Consider the following 17,192-nt stretch of genomic DNA (forward strand, 5'->3'; position numbering starts at 1 on the left):
TCCCAGATTCTACCTGGATTCACCAGACTGTCACCTGGGTTCAGTGGCAGACAGCTCGCAGTTCCTTGTCCAGCTCTCTGGGCAGGTCCTGCTCCACCCTGAAGTTCACAGGGTCCAGTCCATCTCAAATCCTTCACAATTTCTGCTCCAGGGAATTCAAGGCTCAACCAAGCCACAAACAAAGTCTTAGCATCCAGGTCATGCTTCCTCAGTCTTCTGCAGCTCTTTCAAAAAATCAGAATCACCTTATCCAGCCTTAGGGGAGGGGGCTCCTGGCCTCCTGGGCTCGTCTTCAAAACAGCTTCTGCTACCAGATTTTTGTCCCAAGAAATTCTGACTTTGCCTCTGTGGGGCTTTTCTTATACACACAGCATTAGCTACTTCCTGTTTCAGCCAACCCCTTGCTGTTACATCAGGAACAGTGGTTCATACCTTCTGTTTCTTTCACAGAGGTTTGATTAGTTATTAAGTGCTAAGTACCTGCTTATTTGCCAATACAAAAAGGGGTCTTCAAATTACCATTACAGAAGACTAGATGTGTCTAGTAGGAGGGGGCTGGGCTATGAAGTGCTTTAAAAGCTGAAGAGGGGATTTTAGATTTAATCCTGGAGGTAACAGGGATCAAGTTTACTGAGTGGAGTGGGGGAGGGGATCTGCGTGACATGGTCAGACCCATGGTTTAGGAAGTGGTGGGGAGAGACAAGAAGTAGGGAGACCAATCAGGAGACTATTGCAATAGTCCAAGTGTGAAGTGACAGGAGCCTTGTACCAGGGTGGCACCTGCTTGAGTAGCAAGAAGATGTATAAAGCAGAGGATATATTTGAGGGATGTTGGGCAGGTAGAGACAAGACAGCTACAGAAAGGATCTAAGGTGACTGTGATTATGACTGGGATGATTGTTAGACTGTTCCTCCTCTGGCATCCAGGATGTTAAGACCCATTCTTAACAGGGTCATCAAAGCTCAGAAGAGAGGTAAGATGATGAATGAGTTCAGTTTTGGACATCCTGAGTTTGAGATGTCTATGGAACATTCAGCTCAAGGAGTCTGTGATTTGAAAATAGAGGGCAGGAGAGAGGTGAGGTCTGGAAAAAAGATCTGAGAATCATCTGCAGAGAGATGATCACTGGATGCATGGGATCTGATCAGCACCTTCTCCACTCTCTCAGCTTCTTCTCCCCTCTGATCAGAGGGCCAGAGAATGGAGCACTAAACTCCCAAAGCTTTACTTTATAGTAGGCTGGTAGCTGAACGTCTCAGATAACTCTCCACTTTCTATCACTAGCTATGCTTGGATGGGACTCCATGAAGCATGATGTCTCCCTCACCTGGTCCCCCAGGTAACTCTCCTCCACCCCACCACCTGCTGCTTTCCAGCTTCCTTTTGTGTGTTGTCTTCCCCCATTAAATTATAAGCTCCCTGGGGGCAGGTTCCGCCTTTATTTTCTTATTTATATCCCCAATGCTTAGCACAGTGCCTGGCACACAGCAGACATTTAATAAATGTTTACTGACTTTATTGAGTTGAACTGAATTTGATGAGATCACCAAGTTTGTAATGCTATTCCTTCCTCAATATCTTTGACATTCCCATTGTTAGAGTCTGTCACATTATGAATTAATAAGTTAAAAATCATTTATTAAGTACTTGCTTATGTACCAGGAATTATGATAAGAACTAGTGATACAACTATAAACAAGCAAGACAGCCCTGCCATCGAGGAGCTTACACTCTAATGAGGGAGTAAAGCCTATAAGTTGGTAGGGGGAAGAGATGGTGTGGGAGTTACCAGGAAGTGATCATGGAGGCCTGATACCAGGCAAGGTGAGGTGAAAGCTCTACCTATAAAAGCCTCTTCAAGGGACAGGGTCTACAGTTCTTATGGAAGGGAGATGAGGATACCCTGCTTTAAGCCCGTGCCCACCTTTTAATCCTTGGGATAACGTTTGGTTCCACAAACTATAAATAGAACTTCAAAGACTATGGAAATATTAGTCATTATTGTAACTGTTATTAATATTATCACCAACCATGTAAAACAGTGTATTTCCAGGCCATCCACCTTCTCAACTCTTAGTCCTGAACACTGCTAAACAAAGTCACGATACCATGATACTATAAATTTATGCTATTTAACTTCAATGTGGCCCTTACTGCTGCTTAACAGTCCCTCTGTTCACTTCTGACAGACTCAGAGAACTATAAAATGTCTGGGCCAGAAAGTCCCTTAGAGACTATCTAGACCAAGGTGTCCTAACCTGGTGGTTATGAATTTACTTCTAATAAATTTTTCTGACAATGGCATTTCAATCTAACTAGTTTCCTTTTTAAGCCTACATATTGTATTTTACGCATTTAAAAACATTATTCTGAAAAGTCTACAGGTTTCACCAGATGGCAAAGGGGTCCCAAGCACCAAAGGAAGATAAAAAGGGTAAAAACCTCTGGTCTGGTCCAACACACTCATGTTACAGGTACAGAAACTGAGGCCCAGAAAAGTAAGATGACTTGTCCTAGGTCATGTGTCTGGTTAATGAGAGTCAAGACATGAATCCAGGTAATCTAATTCCATTACAATATGCTTCCTCTCCACAGCAACTGTTTCAAATTTTTTCCTGTCTTTAAGGTCCCAAGCCACCCCCAACTCCTTCTCTCTGCAAATGATATCTTTGCTTCTCTTTCACTAAGAAGAATGAAGTCAGCTTTCTGACCCTCCTCCTTGACAAGTTGAACCCCACCAGTGATCCAGTGATCCTAACCCTTCCCATATCCTTCCTGGACCACAGATCACCCATAATCTTGCTCTCATCTTAAATCTACATGCCTTCTCTTTTCTCCATATACTCTCTCCCTTGGAGATGTGATCACCACCTATATCTTGAATTACTACCACTATGCAGATGATTTCCAAATGGAAATCTCTAGCCCCAACTATTTACACAATCACAGAGACCGAACAGTTGATTTTTGGAGACAGGAAGCAGCACTTGCTGCCAGTGGTATTCACTGGTCTTCCCCCCTGAGACTTCCTTTAGCCATCAGGGAGAGGGCCAGATCTCTGGGTTAGTGTTTTATTGTCCAGTCTGGGACGCTAACTGCAAAGGCTGTTATTAAAAGGAGGGAGAGTAAGGAAGTAAGCTAAGACCAATTTCTTCCAATGCAGCAAACATCTGGATTTCCTGGATGGTGTTCCCTATGCCTGGGTCTGTGCTCCAGATATCTCTGAGGAAATTTTGCATGTCAAAATGTACTGCAAGTTGCCTAAAGTTTTATTTGTAAAGAACACTGAAATGTTCAGGCAATGCTGACTGTGACAAGCTCAGTGATAAATGCATCCTGAGTGTATCTATGTCAGAGGCTACAGGACCCTGACACAGATCTGAGAGTAGGAATGAACTACACTTCCTGCATTTCCAATAGTTTGTGGGATATCTATTCCTGGATTTCCCTGTAGCACTTCAAACTGTATCTATCCAAACTGAACTCATCATCTTTCCCCAGACAGCCTGCTTCTCTTGCTTCCCCATTTGTATTGATAACATTATTAAAAATTTTTTTAGAAAGAAAAATAGTATCAGTTGTAACTGTCTCTAGGATCACTTTCAAGCTTTAATGAACATGTAATTCTTTTGAAAATACTGAAAATGTGCAATTAAAAATGGCAGAAAGTAACAACATTTTAATATAATTCATCTAAGAAATAGAATAATTACTCTAAACAAGATTTTTTTTAATGTTGATGCTTAAAGAAAGCAAATTTAGAGAAGGAGAAAAAGGAAGTAAACATTAATAGACTGAATATATTCTGAAGGAAACATCTGAGAACCTTTTAGGGTTTAGACAACTTTCTTATTGATTCGTTATGTCTAATTTCATACTAAAACTTAGGGTTTCTCTTTTAATTGAAGCAGATATATCCCTAGAACTGCTTTTATACTTACTGGCCACAATTAAGGTTTTCTTTCTGACTCAAATGGAATGAAGAGAGCTTCCCAAAGTAACATGGGAAAAGTTTGAAAATGGAGGATAAAGGAGATTTAAAAGGATGAGTTAACGTTCTCAGAAGAAAGACTGCTCAGGGTACAATTTCCTAAGCTATGACCAATAAAAGGGGGGTATAGTGGACAAGATTTACTTGAAGAGAAAGAAAAAGGGGTGGGGTGGGGGTGGGGAGAGAAACTGAGAAAGAGTTTTCTCCAGCCACAAGGTGGCACCATTGGCCCAGAACAACCTGTTTGCTACATGAAGCAGCTTTGAAGGTGGTTGGACTCTGAAAAGCAAGCTAAGTATCCTTAATTCAGGGTGCCTGGAAATATTTAATGAAACACATAATTATAACGATGTAACAACACACACACACACACATACACATGCGCGCGCATGCGCGTGTGCATGAAGACAGGCTCCTACCAAACATTTTGGTTTTATTTCACTAGGAGTGCCTTTGACATACTCTAGCTAAAATGAACTTAATCATCATTCATAAATTTCATTTTGTCTTCACCTATTCTCTTCCTTGGCTTAAACTAAAGAGGACTCCCCTCTGCCTCCTCTATTTGTCCATCTCCATCTGCTGAAATGTTTCCCATCCTTGAAGGCTCAGCTTAGGTGCTGCCTTATCTATGACCCACTCCAATCACCCCCAGTGAAAAGTGATTTACTCCTCCCTCAAATCTCTCATAGCATATATTTCTACTTCTTTTCACTTTAGCACACTACAAGTTATTTTTTATTATCTGTGACCACATCTTAGCTCTCCCATTAGATTCTACACTCCTTGAGGACAGATACTGTTTTATTTCATCTGTATAACTCCTCCTTGCATTAGACACATCTTTCACGTGGGAGGCATTTAATATTTGTTCGAATTTAAACATTACAGTGAATCTTGGCTATATGGAAAGCAAAACTGAGTAATTTGGGGGGCAGACTCTTACCTAAACCTAATCCTCAAGTACTCTAATTATTGGAAATGGCTAACTCAACAACTCACTTTCCCTAAGTGAGCCACCAACCTCCACTTCCTTTTATTCTGTATCAGCCTGACCTAACTGTACAGCTTGACCTTTTGTACACTGAACATTCTATGTACTGGGGAAGATGTTACAATCAGGACTGCTAAATCTTCTCTTCCCAAAGTGGCAGATTTCATCCTTAATTCTGGTAACTCTCTTTTACTTCCATTAATGAAATGCAATTTTTTTTCTAAAATATCAAATTAAAGTTTCTAGGTTTAGTAGAACAGCAGCTACCGTATTCATTCCTACCCATTTTCATTTCAGTTTCATTAAAGACCTGACAACATTTCTTTGCCAGACTCTTTCTTATCCTGAAACTTTCTCTTTCTGAACTATAAGCCCTCTGAGGGCAGAAATCTATGTCTCATCTAAAGGTTGCATCACCCCCAGAGCCCAGAACAATGCAGGTGTCTGATATTTGTCTTCTGAATTTCACTTTGTCTAATAAAAATTTGTGCTAAGAGAGTTTCAACTCCTTGCCACACTCCTCAGACAACAAAAGTAAAGTTTAGCTTTAAATTTTCACTTCCACTGAAAGGAGAAAATTGGATAATATTACAGTTGTCATCCCCATGCCCCTAGAAAGCAAATCTATGGGCAAATCTTTACTGTAATTATGGATCTTAAGACTTCACAGATACCAATGAATACAGATGGTAATTTCATAAATAAGGCATATAGAGAGATGTAAAGATTGTAGTTCTGTTAATATAAAAGGTTAAGCATATACAAAACAATAATAAAAGCAGCAACTCAACACAATATTATTTTTCAAAAACTACGTGGCAAAACCAGTGACAAATGAACATTATTATGATAAACTTGGTAACATCTGTGCTTATAGCAACAACACAGGGTGTATCCACAAATACCTTGTGTAGCAGACGGAGGTAGCCTGGGGATATTATCCAACTTTTCCCAGAGATATGTTGGCCGGGGAATGCCTTCTTCTGAACTACAGATAAGTATGACATCACTACCTATGTCCTGGGATCCTTGAACACGACAGAGTGGGACAGAAGGGGGAACTGCAAAAGTAAAAAATATATATTAAGTATCCTCTAACTCACAGATAAGCGATAACCTGTGAAATATCTTCTAATTAAGCATGTGCATTGAACTTCATGGTAACATTCCTGGGCCCGTATTATAGGAATGACCACCTTCCAGGTAAGACTGCCTTAGAACAAAGTTGTAAGACCACAAACATAAAGCAAGAAGAAACCTCTTCACCACACAGTCCAACCCCTCATCTTACAGATCTCCATCTGTAGCTGAGGTCCAAGAAGTTTAATTAGACAGCTAGGTGGCACAGTAGATAGAGCACTGGGCCTAGAGACAGGAAGACTTGAGTTCAAATCCAGCCTCGGACATCCAGTAGTTGTGTGACCCTGGGCAAGTCAATTTGTTGCTGTTTGCCTCAGTTTCTCCATTGGTAAAATGGGGATAATAATCTACCTCTCGGGGTTGTTTTGAGGAACAAATGAGATAATATGTATTTATGAAGCACTTAACACAATGTCTGGCACATAGTAAGTGCTATGGAATTGTTATCTATCATCATCATCATTAGACTTACTCAGAGTCACATAGGAAGTAAGCATTAGAGGTAGTTTATGAATCCAGTTCCTCTGACTTTAGAATTAATTAGTGCTCTTTCCAAAGTACTAAAATGCCTCCTTGAGGCTATAAGGTGAATTTGCCTTATAATTAATTCTTCTCAGACTAGTTGACAGGAGTAGAATCAGAACCAAGTGTATTTTCTTGCTACCAACAGCACACTCGGTATGCTATGAACATCAAGACAAAAATTTTAAGTTAAAGGTTTTAGATCCAAATTAATTAACAAAGTACCAGTGACACAAAGAAAAGCAAAAGAGAACATTTACAGAGGTAAGAAACGACAACCATGGGATAGGGTTGTTGGACTTATTTCCCAAGCCATAGAAAGCAGGGAAATACTGTTCCAAGCTCAATTAATGATCACATAGTCGGGGGCAGCTATGTAGCACAGGGTACTGGCCCCCAAGTCAGGAGACCCTGAGTTCAATCCAGCCTCAGACACTTGACACTTACTAGCTGTGTGACCCTGGGCAAGTCACTAAACCCCGACTGCCTCAAAAAAAAAAAACCCATCCGGGAAAAAAAAACCCAAATGATTACATAGCTCTACTGACTTTTCAACAATTCTTATCGCCTCTTATTTCAAACACCAAGTATTTCCCTCTTCTTCATCTTCCAAGTTTGTGTTTCTGGTCAGACAACTGGGCACAACTCAACATCACTAAGGTAGAAACAACTCCAAGCACAAACGTACTGCCTGTCACTTTAATAGATAGAAGGTGGCATATAACAATAATAGCTCACATGAGAGCTGCCATATCTTCTATGAGTTTGCCTTACCTTATTTATTTCCACATTTCTTAAAGGTAAGGGAGGAGAAGACAATGGGAGGTTAGGTTGAGGAGGGAGAGGAGTTGAGAGATGGGGTCAGTGACATGACTTTAAAGCATGGTGATAATTTTCGATTTCATAAGTATTTGGTTAATTTTGGGGGGACCCTCATAATTCTACTTGAGGACTGAGGGGGAAGCAGCATAGGGCAGAAGAAGTATTTTGGAGTCAGAGAACCTGGGTTTGAATCCTGAGCTTGGGTACTTACTATCTATATGATTTGGGGAAAGTCACTTAATCTACTGAAGTTGTAATACGAGGGATGGGATTGAACCTGATGATCTCCCAGACACCTTCCAACTCAAAATCCTACAATCCTACATGATATTCCCTCTCCAAAGAGGGAAGACAGAACATGGGCTGAGTATGGGGGAAAGGGCACAGCAATGGAATAGTACTTACTGACTTAAAGAAACAATAAGTATCCTGATTCCAGTTTAGTGAAGTTACTCAAGAGTAGAAGAGAAAAGAGAGTTGGCAGGAGTTTAGACTAGAGGGAATAGGATGTGAATAGTCAGCAAATACCCAGCTAAATCAAGTTAAGAGAGCAGGGCATTTACTAAAGGCTCTCTAGCATTGCTATCCTTACTTAGGAAGGCTTTAGAGTTTATTGAGCAGTTTTACCTGTATCATCTTAATCGACCTCATTTGATACTCAAAACCACCTTGTAAAGGTATACAGGGTATTGATAGCTACCTTCAGTCCCTACAATAAGAGAATATACTACAGGAATCCCCCCAGTCCCACCAAGACCCAAGTGGCTCTCCCCCTTCAGCTCCATTATCACCTTGAGTCAGCCGGCCAGACAGATACCTCTTTGATAATAATCTACAGGGGGCGATGTTTTATGTTGATTGCAGGGAAACCAAAAGATTAAAGTATAATTTCAGGGGAATTACCCTAGTGATGATAGTTGGACAGCTGCTCTCTGCTTGTGACTAAAACCTGCTCTGGTCAGTGGCAAGTGATGGCTGCAATCCCAGGAAGAGACTTCTCCTTTTTAATCAAAGGTCCCTCCCCATCCTTCTCCTTATCTCCTCACCAGGGGACTTACTTTCCTCATCAGAAAAGTCAACTTTGATCTAGGAAGAACACAACTAAGTGATAAGTTTCAGAGAGTCACTAGAAAAATAACATGGCAGAGAATACAGATATATGGAAACACATGGGGAAAATGCCTTAGAAACGATAACGAGAGAAGAAACAGAAACCATAAGGTTAGGTAACCAAGGGAACCAAAAACAGGAACAATAACTAGACTTCTGTATAAAGACAAAAGAACCCTTGATCCCTTTTAAAAACCCACCTAAAACAGTAAGCCCTGTGACCCCAATGTTCCTGCCACCCCTGTCTGGGAGGTTATTGACTAAGCACTGGTATGTGCCTGTGTCCATCAGCTGGGTGTTATTGATGAAGATTGAGACATTAGTGGCTGGCATTGTGCCTGTAAATCCTACCCTACCATGGAACCGTGGGGCACCATCAAACATCTGTCCACCCTGATACAGAATGACCTGCAATACAAAAAAAAAAAAAGAGAGAGAGAGAGAAATTAAATTTGGAACTGAACTTTCTCCTGGACTGTGACAGAACTGCTTGGGTGACTGTAGGTATAAGTATATATTAAAGACTTAACCCCTTAGTGTCAGCAATAATCACAAATTTTATTACTTCACTCCTTTAGGCCAGTGGTTCTCAAAAACATTTTGGTCAGGGGCGGCTAGGTGGTGCAGTGAATAGAGCACCGGCCCTGGAGTCAGGAAGACTGAGTTCAAATACGGCCTCAGACACTTAACACAAAACTAGCCATGTGACCTTGGGCAAGTCACTTAACCCCAACTGCCCTCCAAAAAGCCAAAAAAAACCCAAAAACCCTTTTTGGTCTCAGGAGACTCCTTTACACTCAAAAAATTACTGAATTTTGCTTGACCATTTATCCATGTTTATAACAAAGGCTTTGTTATTTTTTTTCTTTTTCAACTAGGAAGAGAATAGAGACGGAAGAAAGGAGGATAACTGAAAAAAAATTAAATATTAAAAAAAGAGGAATCCAAAAAGCTTTTATGTGGAAAATATGTATATATCAATCTTTATTAGAAATGAAAACTAAATTTTAAAAAATATTTACTAATTCATTTGAAATAAAATAGTAAACCCATTACATGTTAACATAAATCACATATTTTTATAAAAATAATTTCATTTTCTAAAACAAAAAAAGAAAGAGTAGCCCTGTTTTACATAGTTTTACAAAACTTTTTTTTTGTCTGACTTAATAGAGGACAACTAGAGTCTCGGATCTACTTCTGCATTCAATCCTGTTTCAAATTTTTTTTTGTCTGAAGTATATGAAGAAAATCTGGCCTCAAGCATATATATAGTTGGAAAAGGGAAGAGCATCTTAATAGACAAATAATATCTTAGATTGTTATAAGAATGGTTTTGGGGGCGGCCAGGTGGCTCAGCGAGTAAGAGCACTGGCTCCAGTGTCGGGATGACCTGGGGATCAAATCTGGTCTCAGATACTCAGCACCACACCCAGAAATAACTGGCCGTGTAACCTTGAGCAAGTTACTTAACCCCGATTGCTTAAGGAAAAAAAAAAAGAATGGTTTTGACCTCAAAGAACACCTTAAAGGGTTTGGGGATCCCCCAAGTCCTCAGAATGCACTTTTGAGGATCGCTGCTCTAGGCCCTAAACACTCATTTGTCACAGGGAGAAGGTAATTTTCTTCTGCCATCTCCACAAGAAGACAGATAATATACATATGTTTACCTTGAGTATAGTTTCTAAAAATGTTTTTAACAGCTCAGAAAATCAACATTACCCTTCCCATGATTACTGTATCACAGAATCATGACTGTAGTTAAGAGACTAAAAGCGGATTAATATCCACAGCAAGGAAGAACAATTAATAAATTTATGACTTCTGTCTAGTTCTAATTTTGTTACTAAAAATAACTGCTCCAGTAATGTCTTTAACAAATGACAATCGTTTATACTTCATAAGCATGTCTGAATTTCATAGCACAAAGACAGGTTCATCAAATACTTTCACGTACTAATACGTCTGAGTGAAATAAAAGATCTTGTCAAAAGCAATAATTATCTGTAAGTACAGAATTGTATACAAAAGCATAATTAATTAATTTGCTACTTTTTTTCACTGCAATGAACATTAACCAGTGTGGCTCTTTAGCCAAAAATAGATACATCTAGTAGCAATGAGCATTAGTAACCTCAGAAAGTAAAATATTAATTTAGTGAGTCATAGTTTCAATTTTTAATTGCATATACCTTTTTTTAAAGACCCTGTCATTTCTTTCTGGCCATAATTCTAGCTAATTTTCTTAAGTGTTCTAATGTACTTTTGAAAACTTCGGAAGAAATCTGTTAAGTAAATTCAAGTGGTATTATTATTACATTATTTCTTTATTACTACTGATGTGACCAGCAAACTTTCACTAAAGTCTGACTCTGTTACCACATTCTGGTTTGGTAATGATGCTGTTTTCTTGAAGGTCTATACCTGTGGAGAACAAGCTCTGGCAAGATCCAACAAAGCTAGGCAAGCTTTGAGTACAAGGCTGGCAAATGAATATAGGTTTGTTGCCCAAAAACCAGTGTAGTCAAGGACAGACTGGCTTATCACCAGAGGGTGGGAAAACAAAACTTTTTCAGCCACAGAAACTCACAAATAACATGACAGGATTTCAATCCACATCAGTGGGAGGTATGAACCACGGCAATGAAATCATAGTTCTTTATGTATCACACTCATAATCTGTCTGGCTTCACTAACTGACTTCTTGAAAACAAAATGTTAAAATCACGTAACATAAGTTGGGGAGGGGGCAGGTGGAAAGAGTGGGGAAGGCTACCGTTCAGGGAAGGAAGTAATTAGCTCCAAAGGAGCAATGTTATAAACGTTACAAATAGACAACCAGTCAAAAAACACTAGAGTGATCATAATGTCAAGTGAAGTTTGATTATAATGTATTAACAACATTACTGAGGAATGACATTAGTTGGGGGATACATTATTTAGAGAATGCTTGTATTAAAATACAAGGGTCTCTTATTCATCAGTGCTTAGTAGTCCCATCTTTACTAAATATTTTATTTTTTCTTCAGTGCTCATGGTTGTTACCAATTCACATGGGATACAAGCAGTAAAAACTGGAGAAAGGACCCTTTTGCCCTCCAGTAATTTCAAAGTTGATATCCAGGTCTATTCCACTGGTGTACACACACACACACACACACACACACACACACACACACACACACACACCCCTGCAATGGTAAATGTCTAACAGATAAGTGATGATCCAAGTCAGATACAAATAAATTACTACACTGAGCAACAGTACCTGTTCAGGCTGGTTGGCGTTGGAGAGTGGGATCACCATCCAAATGACATTAAGGTTAATTAGGGCAGCACTAGTGGTGAAGGTACAAGGCAGCACTGCTGTCTGACCCCGCGCTACTTGGATACTTCCTGGGCTCTCCGAAACATCGAGAGATGATGCTATCCCTACAGAACAAGAAACACAAGAGTCAGGTTTCTGCCTCATTTCTGCCAACATCAAAAAGAATTTCCTTAATAATGCAATAGAGACAACAACAAAAGGAAAAGATAATTTTAATTACATGAAATTGAAGAAACTGAAGAAGCTTTGATACAAATAAAATTAACATACCTGAAGGGAAGTGATCAACAGGGGGAAAAGTATTTGCGTTACATTTGTTACATACAAATAACAGTTTGATATCCGAGATACGTAGACAAATAACAGAAAGCTTATAAGACTAAATGCCATTCCCCAATAGATTGGTAGACAAAGGAAATGAACAAGCAACACTCAAAAGAAGTATCACCAGCTATTAGCAGTCATGTGCTCCAAATCACTAGTAATAGGAGAAATGTCAGTCAAAACTACTCTGAGATTTCACCTCCCTAACTTTCAGTTAACTGACAAAGATAACTAAAGACGAGAATGGTCACTGCTGGAAGGGTTGTGGGAAGACGAGACACACTAATGCAATCCAACATTGGAACTACAGATTGGTATAACCATTCTGGAAAGCAATTTGGAATTATACAAATAAAATAATTAAAATATTTACACCCTTTGACCCAGATATCTCACTGCTAGGCATATACTCCAAGGAGGTTTCTGACAAAAAGAGAGGCTCCATACAAAAATATGTATAGTAATACTTTTTATGGTAAAAAAAAAAAATCTGAAAACTAAAGGGATGCCCACTGATTAGGGAATAGCTAAACAAATTGCAACATGTGAATGTGCTGAAAGAAATAACAAAGATGATAAATTCAGAGAAGCATGGAAAAAGTCTTATATGAACTGATGCAGAGTGAAGTATGCAGATTCAGGAAAATAACACACACAGAAATAACTACAGTGACCTTGACAAAATAAGTAAAACTAAATATTTTAAAATTATATTAAGTATAAAGTTGACCCCAAAGAAAAGATATGAGAAGACACTGTCCTTTTGCAGAGGTGAGATCCATGGGTGTGGTTATAACATGCATGGGGGGTGTGTGTGTGAAATATAGGCTTAAAGACATTAAAAAATCAAAAATGTGAATGGTCTGAATGACTGCCCTACTACACCACTGCAGACTCAAGGCACAAAATAATAATGAAAACTTGGAAAGGTTATTAAGTCTATCCTATCATCTTCTACAAAAAAAGTCATCTCAATTTGTCTGTAAGGACAGAATTTGGCCTTACTCACTCTTAACATAAAATCTTCTATTTCAGAAGTTAGGACCAGTTGCCTTACTGTTTCATCAAGTAAAACATTAAGTGTTTTTATACACAGTCAAATTGGGGAGAAAGGAAAGGATAACACTAAGTACAAGACTAAAACAAAACAAAATGGTGAAATATCTAAAAACAGCAAGTTACAGCATATCCAGTTGACCCTCTTCTTTTCTCCCTCTATATATACTATCTCAATTGTTGATCTCATTAGTCAGTAAAGTCAATGAACATTCTATTAAGCGCCTATTATAGGTCAGGAACTGTCCTAAGTGCTGGGGATACAAACATGAAAAAGAAAAGACAATCCTTGCCCTCAAGAAGTTTACATTCTAACAGGCAAAGATAACACACAAAAGGAAACTGAAAAGGACGGGGTGGGATGGACAGAAGAGGGAGAAGTCCAAAGATCGCAGCCAGGTGGAAAAGCCCCCATGGATTTAATTGATCTCCGTACAAATTACTATACAGGACCACTTAGCATGGTGTGCCCACATGAGAGAAGGTGCTGTGCTCTATGAACAAAGCGGAATAAAAATAGCTCAAAGGAAACACAGGATACACAAATTTGGAGTATCCATCCCAAACATTCACATGGCCTATCTGTTTCCAACCTGTGGTAGAGCATTCCAAGTTTGTATTGGTCTGATCAGCCACAGTCGAACATACTGAAACTTGAATCTAGCATAGTGATGTCATTTTGATCCTCTTCAAGAACAAATAACAACCATACACGTGACTGGAAGACCTATTTTTCTAGCCCTAACCTCTCTCTCTTGCCATCTATGTATCACACAAACTTCCTATTACATATTCCAAACTGGATGTTGGGTATTCTTCTTAAACTCAACATGTCCAAAACAAATCTTTCCCCCCTCCCCACATCCCAAACATTCCCTTTTAGACATACCTATTACTTTCCAGGGTACCACTGTCCTCCCAGTCACCGAGGCTTGCAAGTAGGGTGTCATTCTCAATCCCTCCACTGTACTAACCTTACAGATCCAATTTATTGCCAAGTCCTGTTATTTCTACCTTTACAACATTTCTCACAAACACTCACTTCTCCCCCTGAATGGCACCACCCTGGTTCAGGCTCTCATCATGTCATGCCCAGACTTTTGAAATGTCCTGGATTCCTCCATTCTAGTCCACCCTACACTCAGCTGTTAAAGCGTCTTCCTAAAGTTTAGGCTTGACTAGGTCATACACACACCCTTACCCCTATTAAGTAACTCCAGTGGCTTTCTATTACCTCTAGGATCAAATATTAAAATCTTGTTTCATTTTTAAGACCCTTCACAATCTGCCTGCTTCTTATTTTTCCAGTTTTCTTACAATTTACTTTCTTTTACCTACTCTATCATCCAGTCACACCATCTTCTTACTGTTTCTCAAACAGGACACTCCATTTCTTAGCTCTGCCTTTTCAATGACTGTCCTCCAAGCCCAGAATGCTCTCCCTCTCTCCTCACCTCTGCCTCCTGACTTCCTTGGCTTCTTCCAAACTCAGATTAAAATCCCATGTTCCCCAAGAAGCTTTCCCTATTCTCCCCTCCCCTTATTATTCATACCTTCCCTCTCAGATTACCTCAAACTTTATCCTGTTTATTTCTTGTTACATACACATCTGTTTGCATGTTGTCTCCCCCATGAGAATGGGAGTTCTTTGAAAGATGGAAGGTACTGATTTTACCTTTTTCTCCCCAGCACTTAGCACCATACCTGGCACATTAAGTCATTTTTCAGTCATGTTCAACTCTCCATGACCCTATTCAGTGCTTTCTTGGCAGATACTAGAGTGGTTGGTCATGTTCCTCTCCAGTTCATTTTACAGATGAAGAACTGAGGCAAACAGGGTTAAATGACTTGCCCAGGGTCACATAGCTAGCAAGTGTGTGAGATCAGATTTAAACTCATGGAAATAAATGAGCCTTCCTGACTCCAGAACTGGCACTCTTTAGATTGGATAATCTCTAAGGTCCTTCCAAGTCTAAATATATGATTCTAGGGCTACACTCTGCACACTCTCTAGCACTCATCTGTGAGTTTCCCAACACTCATTCTAATGAGATAAGGGGGCCCCAACTGCGGCTGCCACCACCACCACACTTAGCAAAGACAGGATAGCAACCTCCCTCTCTCCATGGTTACATCCTCCTGGACAAATTCCACCTCCACTAAGTTCCAGAGACAGATGACTTAATTTTAGTAAAAATTTGACAAAGAGATTAAAGTAAAAGAAGGGGGGAAAGTCCCCAAAGGAAGAGTCTAGTTTTCTGAATTTCTATGGATGCAAAACAAATGTAATTGAAACTGAATATTTAGGTAAATTTGGTCTCTGTTTTCAGATCTGGTAGACTCATCAATCTATCCAAGAGATTACCTAAAAGAGTTTTTGACTGAAGAAGGAAAAAATTAACTGAGATGTAAAAATAAAATCATTTGTGCTTTGCTTTTTAATGTTTGGGGATGTGGGGAGGGGATAGATTGGGAATGGTCCTGTGTGTTTTATTTCTTTCAACAGACATAAAGATAGTACATTGAACCCAGCTGCATTTTAAATTAAGTAAAGAAAACAGAAAAAAAATTGTGTTCAATATACTTTCATTCAAGAAATAAAATGTCAGTTCCACATTGTAGTCAGTTACCCAGTTAACTGGGAAAGAAAGGGTTAAAAAAAAAAGTAAAAATTGGAGAAGAAAAGAATGAAAAGATGTTTAGAGAAGCTTTTAGAAGTTGGGAATGTGATAAAGGTGGAGAGAAGAAAAAAGTTTATTTTCAAGGCAACAGTATTGTGACTAGAGCAATATCTCCTACAGTAGCACATCTACAAACAAGCTGATGCCTATCTCTGGGAGGCAATCCTTTTTACCTCTGTTCTTCTTAAGAATATCTAGTTCCCTTCAAGGCTTACTCAAATGCCCCCTCCTACCGGAAGCTTTCTCTGATCTTATTAGTTGTTGGCACTTTCAACTTCCTGAAATGACACATTGCTATGCATATCTCTAAAAGAATATAAAATCCTAGAAGGGAGAATTCCTTTCATTTTTTTCTTTACATCTCTAGGACCTAAGACAGTGCTGCTACACACAAAATAAATACTTAATAAATAATAATTTATTCAAAATCATCAGAGTTGGGGGCAGAGCCACGATGGCAAAGTGAAGAAGCAAGCATTTTTGCTGAGCTCTCCCAACATAACTCTCTAAACTTAAAAAAGCATGTCAAATTGAATTCTAAGGGGGATAATCAACAAAAAGTTGAGGGAAGTGACCAGAACTCTCCTCAGATCACACAACTTTGGAAACACCAAACTCCAGAACTAGCTGTGAAAGCAGCAGGACATAAAAGTCAGACAATCAGGTCAGATACCTCTCCACATCTCCAGTGGTGAGCAGACCCCTATTCTAACATAAAGTCCAAACTAAAAAAAAAAAAAAAGGCTGGAAAAAAAATAAGCAAACGACAACAATAACAAAATAAACTAATTATAAAAGTTACTATGGTGACAGGAAAGCTCTAGACACAATTCAGAAGAAGACAACTACTTGAAAATATGTACAACAAAGCCTCAAAGAAAAATAAAGATTAGAAGCAAACCAACAAGGATTCCCAGAAGTGCTAAAGAAAGATATTTTTAAAAGAGCAAAAAATAAAATGCAAAAAAAAGAGCAGTAATGAGAAAATGGGAAAAGAAATGAAAGCATCCTAAGAAAATTATGAAAAGAGAATTAACAGCTTGATAAAAGAGGCACAAAGGGGCAAAAGTGAGAGGCAAAAAGAGTAGAAATAGGAGAAGAGAATTAAGAATGTTTACAAAAGCTTGTGGAAGGTGAAGGTAGGTGATAAATGTGGGTCATGGGAGTGAGCTAGAGGAAAGAAAAAGGGTTTATTCTTCAGGTAGCAGTACTGCAATTAGAGT

The 17,192-nt window shown here is 39.1% G+C and overlaps 2 protein-coding genes across 2 annotated transcripts in view; one reads left to right on the forward strand and one right to left on the reverse strand.

The window, feature by feature from the left end:
• The window catches only part of UPK1B (uroplakin 1B), a 490,606-nt gene that overhangs the window by 152,378 nt on the left and 321,036 nt on the right, over positions 1-17,192 (forward strand). The gene's annotated exons all lie outside the window — the stretch shown is intronic.
• IGSF11 (immunoglobulin superfamily member 11) overlaps positions 1-17,192 on the reverse strand; it is a 197,537-nt gene that overhangs the window by 21,064 nt on the left and 159,281 nt on the right. The window contains exons 2-4 of the mRNA XM_069069968.1: positions 11,849-12,012; positions 8,781-8,988; positions 5,892-6,047 (exon numbers count right to left, since the gene is read on the reverse strand). Coding sequence (XP_068926069.1) covers positions 5,892-6,047; positions 8,781-8,988; positions 11,849-12,012 — 528 coding nt within the window. The remainder of the gene's footprint in view (positions 1-5,891; positions 6,048-8,780; positions 8,989-11,848; positions 12,013-17,192) is intronic.

This window comes from Petaurus breviceps, unplaced genomic scaffold (assembly GCF_028583685.1).
Source record: "Petaurus breviceps papuanus isolate PSGF00001 unplaced genomic scaffold, PetGlider_PUasm1.0 90792, whole genome shotgun sequence".
NCBI classification, from domain to species: domain Eukaryota; kingdom Metazoa; phylum Chordata; class Mammalia; order Diprotodontia; family Petauridae; genus Petaurus; species Petaurus breviceps.